Here is an 11,098-nt window from a genome sequence, read left to right as displayed (position 1 = left end):
ATCAACATCTCAACTATTAATACACCCATATGGTATTTATACAAACTGCTCCCTGAAAAAAACTATAACAATATATCTTCAAAGACAATCATTTAAATTGCATAAAGTTAATTGATGAATAAAAAATCTTGAAGCTTATTAATCTCTAAATCTCACCTACATCAAATTTATGCTTCTGCACCCTGACATTTCATTTTTTTCTTAAAAAAGAAAAAAAGAATCACAGATGCCTCAAAGAATGAGCAATCACAATTGCAATCAAGCACAGAACAAATTCTGATTTTACACCAAATAATGTCTTTCATAAAAACCTGTTATTTGGTCAGCAACAGCCCACATTATAGCTTGTCCAGGTGGAATTCTCATCAACCTTGGAAGCAATCCTTTCCAGAGTGAAAACACCCCCTCTTCAGCAGCTATAGTTCTAATCGCATGAAACATTCCCTTATATTTCAACTCACCACCAGACTTGCTCTGAGCCATCAACCTCGTCTTCACGACGTCGAAAGGACCGGTACAGATCGGCCCGCAGGTTCCCGCTAAGAATCCTGAAATCATCGATTGCCATGGCTGGAGAACCTTTCCGTCTCCCTCGTTTTTCGTCCAGAGGATTATGTCGAAGGCGTTTTTCGCCGTGAACATGGCGGCTTGGTTTATTCCATTGCGCATTACGGTCGGCGTTGCTCCGGCCCAGAGACCTAAGATACCTTCTTCGACGATTATTGTTCGAGCACAATGGATCGGCCCTTTGTACTTTAGAAGCTCTGGGCTTAATCCTCGTTGTTGTTGTAATCTGATTTTTACCACCTGTATTTCTAGTTTGATCAGTTCATTATAACGATTTAAATTTCTGTGGCAGTGCATACCAAGAAAATTCTCAGGTATTTACCTAACACCAAAACCTTACGTTTTACATTTATACCACCCAAATCTCTCGCATCGCCATCAAAATATCACCATTTTAACTTTTCATGCCTAGGTAAGGTGGTATGTAAAAAGTGGAGTTTATGTGTTAGATATGTAAATGCATAGGAATTGAGAGGAATGTAAATCTTCCAATATAAAATAAAATGTAGTTACTCAGAATAAGACTTAAGAGGTAAGTTGTACAAATGAGTTACCAACTGGATTGATATCTTTCTATAGAATTCATTCAATTCTTGATTCAATTATGAATATGCTTCCCTACTAAATTTATAACGGCTAAAACTCTATTTTAGCTACATGAGCTTAATTTGAACTTTTGCACTTAGTTTTGATTATGATAATTGCACATATAAACGTCTTAATAATTAAAACTTAATAATGGACTATTATAGATTTCTAGTGCTTGAGATTGAGAAATTTAATCAAAAGGCTCGTGCTACACTTCGTGTTGAATGCTCTTCATCCATTTAAAGACGTGTGCATTTATGCTGGCTAACATAATTTTGTTAGGTTTTACGACCTCAATTGATGAAACTTCTATGCAAAATGCACATACATAGCACACAATTCTTATATATTTATATATCTAAATCCCAAATTTTCATATTACATTAATAACACTTCGGTGTCATAAAGATATATACATGAAAATACTTCAAAAAGGAGTAATAGTTGTATTTTTGATGTGATGTTGAATCTTAAGTTCGAACAGAAAGAGGACTGACCAAGTATTTTACTATTTTAATTAGATTACATCAGAGATCGGCTTTAAGCCCATGTTTTGCTTTAGTTATGGATGCTTTTATTGGACATGCACAGAAGAATGTACCTTGGTGTATATTTGTCGCTGATGATATCCTTCTTGTGGATGAGACTAGAGAAATAGTTCTCAAAAAACTTGAATTATGGAGATCTACATTAGAGTCTAAAGACCTTCATTTGAGTAAATCTAAAACTGAATACATGGAAATCTAAAACAATCTAAAACTGAATACATGGAATGTAATTTTAGTAGTAGTAGCTCTAGTGGCAGAGTTGCAACTATGGGTAATCAAATTATTAAAAGGTGTGAAAGTTTTAAATATCTCAGGTCTATTGTTCAAAGTGATAATGTTGTAGATGGGACTATTATTAGTATAATTCAAGTTGGTTGGTTGAAGTGGAGGAATACATCGGGCATGTTGTGTGATAGAAAAATACGGCTTAGACTTAAAGGAAAAGCTTATAAGATGGTGGTGAGACTTGCAATGCTCTATGGTGCAAAATATTGGTCTTTAAAAGAGAAGCATAAAACAAAGTTAATTGTTGCTGAGATGAGAATGCTTAGGTGGATCGATGGCTTGATAATTAGAGACAAAATGTGAAATGAATATATTCGTGATAGGGTTTGTATAGCTCCAGTGGCGAACAATATTAAAGAGAATTGTCTTAGATGGTTTGCACATTAAATATCGACTACTGGGTGTCCTGTAATTCTATTAGAAGAGTAGAGGTTTTAGATTCAACTTATGTTAAGAAAGGCAGAGGTAGGCCTAAAAAGACCTGGGCATATTGTACAAAAAATGAACTTAATCTATTAGAACTAAATGATAATATGAATAAAAAAAGAACTTAATATATTAGAATTAAATGATAATATGACACTCAATAGGATGCAATGGAGAAAAAGGATTCATGTAATCGTATGTGGGATGAAGGTTTGTTGTTGTTGCTGTTAAATCTTTGAGTGTTATACATATATATATATGAAACTTTAGGTGTTAGATATGTAAACGTATGAGAATTGTGACATGCGTAAATGCCCAAACTTTTATAGATCCTTGAGGTAATTCTAAATGGGCCACAACTTAAGTTAATACCAAATGTTGTATGTAGCTCTCTTAATTTAGTCATAAATTCACCAAGTGGTTTATTTCTGATGTGCTGAAATATTCCAAGATTCATTGCTCCCCATTTACAAAATAATAATAATAACAATATTAGAAAATACATGATCATCATCCTAGTTCTTAGATTATCAAATTTCTCAAAGATTTTTGATATTGCCATTGAAAAATACTAAACCAACAAGGTCACGAAGTAGCATAGGTTAATGAAAACTAACTTCTAAAAAGGAATACAAGACCTAAAATCATGAATTTTTGGTTTTCTTCAAACAATTATAAACAAAAGACATTATTTAGTAACACCAGATGTTTGTGTTGCATTCTAATTATAAGTGCTTGAAGTATCTACACAGAATACTGAATTATAGAATGTTATGATGCCTTAAGTTGAATGAATTTTCTGTTAATTATTATTTATATTAGCAGCATTTACATACATACCACACAATTCTTATGTATTTACGTTCTAAAACTTGAACTCTAATATTTACATTCATAACACTCAAATCTTTAACATCACATCAAAAATGCCAATTTCATCAGCATTTGAAAAGTTAAATGCAACTTTTTATGTGTAGATTTATTTTTAAAAATGTAAATATCAAAATCTAGGTGTTAGAAATGTAAATCCATAAGAATTGTGTGGTAAATATGTAAAATTCCCTTTACATTACGGATACCAAGATTTAATAGATCAAAGAATTAAAACCTCTCAAATCCTTTCATTCCATGTTTCATTCTCCTAAAGAAATCGTAGCAAGAGAGCATTATCGGTAATTAAGGGATACGCAAATACGGGTTCTTTGTCATGCATCCCTCACATTTCACTGCATCAATTTCATATGGTCTCATGGACAAATATAAATGGTTTACATAAAGGAGTTAACTTTTTTAATGTCTAATTGGAGATTATTTAAGCATATAAGATTAAATGCTTCCAACTGCAGTGTTCTCTTGAAATAATTGTGTTAATCATACTAATAAGAAAGCTCTTTTAGAAGTTTCTATGCCAACAACTTAGAAAATTTACAAATCTCCTTAACATAAATCATATCCTCAATCCATGCATCTTTAACTGAGCATACATGTAAACTACATGTTGATATAAAACTGTAAAATACTAAATCATGTGAGAAATATAAAATAAAACCTGAAGTTTATAGAAGAAAGGGGAATGTAATGAAGGCAATTTTGTACTAGTTATAATTGCATCAGCGAGCTTTCCACAGCATATATTCAAAAATCTACATACAGAAAGGTTTGGTAATTAGATTCTTACAGAAACTAGTTCAAATGTCTATTTAATTGGTTTTACACAATAATTTAATTGTAGTTTTGCATTTAACATTAAATATACATTACTACTTGGAGACAATTTTGGCATGTTGGTGCCACTATGTACTTTTATTGGGGGCATTTACGTATATAGCAAATATTTCTTATGTATTTACAAATCTCACAACTAAACTTTTATATTTACACATATAGCACTCAAATTTTTAATATCACATAAAAAAGGCACTATTACTACCTTTTAAAAGTCAAAGACACCTTTTCTTGTATAGGTTAAAGCACCAAAGTGCTGTGCATGTGAATATAAAACTCAGGTGCGAGATTGTAAATACATAACTGCGTGCCACCTATGTCAATTTCCTTTTTTTTTAAGGTAAATACATAACTTCTGCTTCTAAGAATAATGGGGCTCTCTCTATACTTTTTCTATCATTACTGCTCAGTTAAGAAATGCCGAGTTGATCCACTGCTGATAAAAAAACCACAAGGGCAGTTGGAACACATCCGATTAGAAAAATTAACCTCATAAAAATTTTGCATCACATATGAAGACTTGTTCAGAATGTTGTCAGATAAATGTAAGAGTTCCATAGTCCTAAATCTCTGAAATATTTCCCATAATTAAAGAATTAATACATTATCCATTGTTGATCCTCTAAGAAATTAGAATTTGGATGATCATATAAACAATTTTGATAAGCTCAAGAATAAAGATATTAAGGATCTCGATAAGGAAAACCGAAGTGAAGGCGCGACATCTGCTCCTAAAATTCCTAATAAATAAAGATATGCAAAAATCATCCTCAGGTCTTAATTAAAGCTGATCCATCAAAAGAGGTAAGAATTAGAGGTACTCTAATAAATGAATTAGATCATTGCGGCTCTATTTTTAAAATAAAATACAAGGAAATCAATAAAGCTATGCTTGCTAAATTATGGATGTTATGAAAGGCAAACTAAATCAGTTCATTAAAAAAGTGGTCTAGAAACTGTGGAAAAGAACAAGCATAATAATGATAGGAAGATTTACACAGATCCCACTCTATTCCTTCGGATTTACATATCTAACACCTAAGCTCAATTTTTTACATACATATCATCTTACTTATGTATGAAGAGGTGTATTTCACTTTTTAAAAGATAAAAAATTTGTATGTTTTATGTGATATGAAAGATTTGAGAGATATAAATGTATAAAGCAAAATTAAGGTGTTATACATGTAAATACACAGGAATTGGGTGGAATGTATGCAAATGCACCATAATTAAATTATGAATATTAACAACCAAGTTAGGCAAGTCGCCGAAAATTTTAGCCAAGTAGAGGGAAGGAATTTTACAAAATTTTTTGACCAGTAGCAGAAAACAAGTAATTAGACTACTCTTAGAACGATCAAAACTATTTAGGATAATTGTAAACAGTGTTTGCCTATACAGTTTTATTGACAAGGAGAGATTAAACTACTCTTACATTATGCTTTTGTTCAAGGATTTAAACTGTCATTTAGTTATAAAGAGTGTCTATCTAAATAGTTCTATTGGCGAAAATAATTTAGTTGAACAACCTGGTAGATTTAAAAATGAATGACTAGCCATTTTTTAAAGCTTAAAAATGCATTTTATGGTTTGAAGGAAGCTTCTAAAGCAAGATTAAGTAATTTTCTAATTGAGAATGGTTCTTTAAAAAACCTCACACTGCTCTTTAAAATTAAGGCAAACAGTTTAGTTGTGCAAATGATACACTAATCAAAACTACTAATAGTGAAACATCTAGAGCTTCTGCATCATCGAGAGCTGCATCTCCTTCTCTTCCACCACCCTCTACACCTTAATTCTTCCTCTGTACTGCCAATCCATGGATTTGTGGCATCCTTGTTGCGTGCTCACCAATCAATATGACAGTTATAATTATTTGCAGTTAATTATATTTCGTGTTTCACAATACTTTTTATTAGAAGCTGTCCTAGGTTTAATAAATTCTACACAAATTTTAGAATGAAACATAATCAACTATTTTCCAGTTCTTATCATGAAATTAATGATCTTGGATGTTTTTTTCCTTAGGCTATACTTGCAATTTTCTTGGCCTTCCTTCTCCATTGTTGCAGCCTTGACCGCTACAATGCCGTAAATATTTCCCATTGTTGTAGCTTTCATCACTGCAATGACACAAACTAGTTCGATATTATAGCAGCCTTCATGATTGCATTGCCGCAAATTTTTATCCAACTTTCATTTTCCCTTATTTTAACCATCATCACTATATTGCCGCATTCCTTTTCTAAATTTCTTATTTTTTTTTCATCTGAACAAAATCATTGTTTCCATCTCCATGGGCAACAATAATAATATCCACATTCTCTTGATCACAAGTTCTCTTAGGATTGGGGAGAACAATCAAAATATAATAGGAAAGTTGCAAAATATTCATTCAAAATACTAGTTGAATGAGAGGTTTACATTTTCTTAAAGAAGAGAAAAATTGGACAATTGCTTCGCATAATACTGGAGCAAGGAGATCACATGTTTCAAGTTTGAAATGAATATGAATCAGTGGTGCTATTTTGGTTATGAAACTTTCTGGTTTCGGGGATGAGCGAAATAATTAAGTTCTTGCATTCAACAAATCAAAGAAATATGAGATAAGGTAAATCAAGCATATTTCAAAGTTTGTGATGCCACACAAATCTATGAACTTAAGCCTAATATCTCATTCACAAAGTAAGAATGACGATACATAAGAAAAAAACAGACCAAAAAGCTTGTTAAGAGCGCTGGAGAAAAATATACAACAGGTTTTTTAACTCTGCCATTATCAGGTAGTACCTCCTCTTTCATGCCAGAGAGAAAACAGGTTATTGCTCCTAAATCATTCATTCAAAAATCTACATAGCATAAAGTCAACTCCTCTTACAAATTTATTTCATACACCCCTTATTCTAGAAATAAGAAAAGAATCATCATTGATGGAGCCTTGACAATCATGGATGATCAAGGAGATATTTTTAATAATAAATCCCCCAAACATCAAAGTGTCCTCTATGTTTCAAAATTATTTTAACCTATCATCTATTCAAAAACTAACAAAAGATTCTAAGTGCAATATTGCATTTTTTGAGAACGACATGAAGAAGATGATTTAACCAGCTAAAGAAACGAATGAGCTCTACCACCTTGAAGGGAAAAAGAAAAAGAAAAAGCTCCATACAACCTTTAAGTATTACTGCTTCTCTCAAAATCCGTAAATCCAATAAGAAAAAATCTAGCACCAACACCAACATTATTTATTGTCTCTTCATAATTCAAGGAAATAAAAATTGAAGACATTTATGATGATGTTTGTGAACAATAAAAAAACAAATGAACTAGTTTTCTAGTGAGTGATACAAGAACCTTTATTCTATTTTCTTTCAATCGTATTGAAATATGAGGGTCATCCTCTACATCTAACATATCTAGGGTTGCTAATTTTTGTCCTTTATAAATGATTAAACTCATATGTATTATGGTTCTTTTTACCAAAAGCCAAAGATAATGCAAGTAAATCTTGCCATTTTCAACATTATCAAAAATTAAATAGTTGTTGAAATAAAAATAATAGATCTAATGATGGTAAAGCATATTTTAACTAATCATTCGCCTCATACTTCTAAGAAAAAGGAATAAACAAAATAGAATGAATAAACAAAAGAATGACCAACAACTTACTTCAACAAGGCCTTTTTTTCTCAAACAAAGTTCTACAAAAATTTATTGGTGGAGGCTAATTTAATTGTTGCTCACGTCATTTAACTCATTAACTACAGAAGTGCTTGAGCTCACAAGTGCTATGTAACTCCTAATCACATTCTCTCCTCATTTCAACTGCAAATAACCTTGTTATGAAAATATTTGATAGTTATTTTTGCTATTCACGTTCTCAAAATAGGGAATTATTGAAGCACGGGTAATTAAATATCTTCATTGGCCATTCTCTTAGACAAAAAGAGTCTACAAATGCCACTTTCAATGAAGAAGAATACCATGTTATTAGTGTTTATCCTAATGATAAAATATCATTTACAGAAGATGAAAATAATTCCTTTTCCTCATACATTGTCCTTCCCAACCACTCATCCTATTAAAGAACTCTATCCAAGAATATACTACTCCTACCCAAACCAAACCTACATATGAATTGCTTTGTACTAAACTACTACAGGTTTACTTAAGAAAATAACATCAACCCCTCAAATTGTGCAAGCCCAATAAATTAAATCTATCACTGAAACCGCTAAGTGAACTATTGAAAAATGTGACTTAGGAGTCTTAATAGCAATGGTATAAAAACATTCACCAAGCACCCTCTACATTTATTTTTATCATACAAAACAATTTCTCATAATTGTCAAATCTTCCTTAATATTTTGGATTCTATTTCTATCATAAGGGAGTGTTTGGCTACACCCAAGATTTAAATTTAATAGGATTTAGTAAATCCTGTAAATCTGAATTTATTAAATCCGGATGCATTAAATCCAGAATAATGTTTGGTTTGATTAAGGTAAAATCCCTTTAAATCTCTTTGATGTGTTTGAAAATGAGGGAAGCAACATTCCAGATGTATGATTTCTTCCTCACTTAAATCCGTTAAATCCACCTAAAAACCTGATTAAATAAATCCAGTATTTTCATCAAAATAGAGGAAAATTTAGATTTAAGAAACAGCAGGATTTATGTTTTGTTTTTTCAAGTTTAGCAAGATTTACGTTAATCCTGTTTAAAATGGAGTACCAAACACTGCCTAAGATAGCTTCTGAGGCATTAAATAATAATAATTAAAATAATGCTATAGAGGAAGAAATGAAAACTGCTTGAAAAACATAAAACATGGGATTTCATAGAATTACCTAAAGAACAAAAGAAATATGATAGGTGTGGGTATTTAGCGTAAAGTACAAATAAAATAATTCACTGGAAAGATATAAAGCTAGATTGGATACCAAATGCTACATTCAAACATACGAGATTAATATTGATCTTAAAGCCTTTGCTCTAACTGCTAAAAAAGGGGATGTTCAAGTTTTTTATCAAAAAAAATAATAATAATAATAACTAAAAAAATATAACAACTTGATGTCAGAAATACCTTCTTACATAGTAATCTAGAAGAGTATATGCATACAAAGATCCCACCAAATTTGATTTGGATACAAAACAAAATGTAAGCTAAAGAAAGCATTTTATATATTAAAGCAATCTCCGTGGGCTTGACTGAAAAGGTTCACTACGGCAATACTTAACATAGAATACAAAAAAAGTTAAAAAGACTAAATTATTTGAAAAATACCACTGTTTTAGGACGATTCTTAGTGCTAGTCTATATTAAGGAAATTATCATCACAAGTAATGACTTTGAAGACATGAAAAAAAATAAGAAAAGAATGCACCAAAAATTTGAAGTCATGAAATTAGACAGCCTAAAGTATTTTCATGGAATTAAAATCACGTAATCACAGCATAAAACTTTTATTTCACAATAAAAATATAAAGCAAACATATTAAAATATATATCTAAGTTACAAATGCAAGCCCAACGAGAAAGCCCTAAAATTCAATCATAAAATTGGATATGTTGATGCACGGCGTTCAGTGGGATGCCCTTGGGGCAGCAATTGGTGTGTCTGGACCGGTTCAGTCCAACCATAGGAGGGATAGGTCGGTCCTTCCAGACAAGTAATCCCTTCAGTTGGGAGTGGGTTTCACTCATATTCACCCTAGAACTATTTATCTTGCTTTTGTCCTGTTTTAGGATAATTTTTGCATGTGTATGTTCGGGACTGCTGTCGACATCTCTATTTCCCATTTAAGGCTATATCAAAGAGTCTGAGTGGTGCCCCGACTGTATCTCACTCCCAAATAGGTGATTATCCCCATTCGCCCTTCTTCTGTATCTCCGCCTTCACTGTCGTTGTCATACTCCATTATTGCAACCACCTAGGACAACCGCTCCTTGTCGTCCTCATGCAAAACCAACCGTCTACCACCCTGTTGTCCTCCTGCAGATCCAGCTTCCATCCGCCTAGGACAGCTGCTCCTTGATGTCCTACAGATCCAGCCACTAGCCGACCTACTAAACTCAGCCTGCTACCACCGCCCTACCAAACCCCTCAAGCTGCTATTCCCACCTTGTTGTCTCCGCCCTTCCAGCATCCTCATAGCAGCCGCTACAACCCTTGCTACCACTGCATCCCGCCAACGTCCACTAAAAACACTGTAGCCACATGTCATCTCCTTTCTACCTCAAAGCCTACTCCGCCTGAGGAGAAACAATTTCAAAGTGAAGAACACATGAAACCAACCAACATTCCTAACTCTGTCTCAGCCAGAAATTGTTTCAAATGCACAGATTTGGGCATATTGTATCAGATTGCCCAAATAGAAGATTTATTTCATTAAGCATGGAACAACTGAAGAAACAAACAGTGATATAGAAGAGGTTGAAGATTTCAGAAAGGAGTCTCAACATCAAACTGACAAGGAAAAGATGCTAGTGATTCAAGTTGAGCCCATGAGAGACATTGTTCAAGAAGATCGTGAGGCTGATGAGCTGATTCATAAAAATAGACAACCCCAGAAGGGATTGCCATACATCTGTCGGTCAACTTTTCTTTGATTAGATTTATTTGAAAAATATGATATATGAAAATAATTTTTGAGATTTAATTTAAATATAAAAGATATATAGTTTGGGTTTTGAAAGTAGTATGTTTTAATTTTTGAAAAATGAGACTAAATGGATCTCATTCGTCCAATAGTTTGCATAATCGTGTCTGATACCGCGAATACTACACCCTCCCGAAAGATAAGTGTAGACCTCGACGATAGACCCAATCCTGCAAACTAAGAGATTTGTGACATCCGTTTAGTCTGCGAACCTTTTATATATGACCGACAAGTTCCCCTATTTAATACAAAGATTAAATAGGGTTTATTTTACCTGGGCTCCAAGT

At 32.6% G+C, this 11,098-nt stretch overlaps 1 protein-coding gene across 1 annotated transcript in view; it reads right to left on the bottom strand.

Annotated features, from left to right (window-relative positions):
• Positions 1–11,098, bottom strand: part of LOC110023715 (mitochondrial succinate-fumarate transporter 1) — a 33,041-nt gene continuing 21,943 nt past the window's right edge. Inside the window, exon 2 of the mRNA XM_020723257.1 lies at positions 1–807. Coding sequence (XP_020578916.1) covers positions 283–807 — 525 coding nt within the window. The 3' untranslated portion in view covers positions 1–282. The remainder of the gene's footprint in view (positions 808–11,098) is intronic.

The sequence above is a fragment of the Phalaenopsis equestris genome, unplaced genomic scaffold (assembly GCF_001263595.1).
Source record: "Phalaenopsis equestris unplaced genomic scaffold, ASM126359v1 Scaffold000226, whole genome shotgun sequence".
NCBI lineage: Eukaryota > Viridiplantae > Streptophyta > Magnoliopsida > Asparagales > Orchidaceae > Phalaenopsis > Phalaenopsis equestris.
Note: the sequence above shows the minus strand (reverse complement) of the source record. Positions and strands in the feature narration are given on the sequence as shown.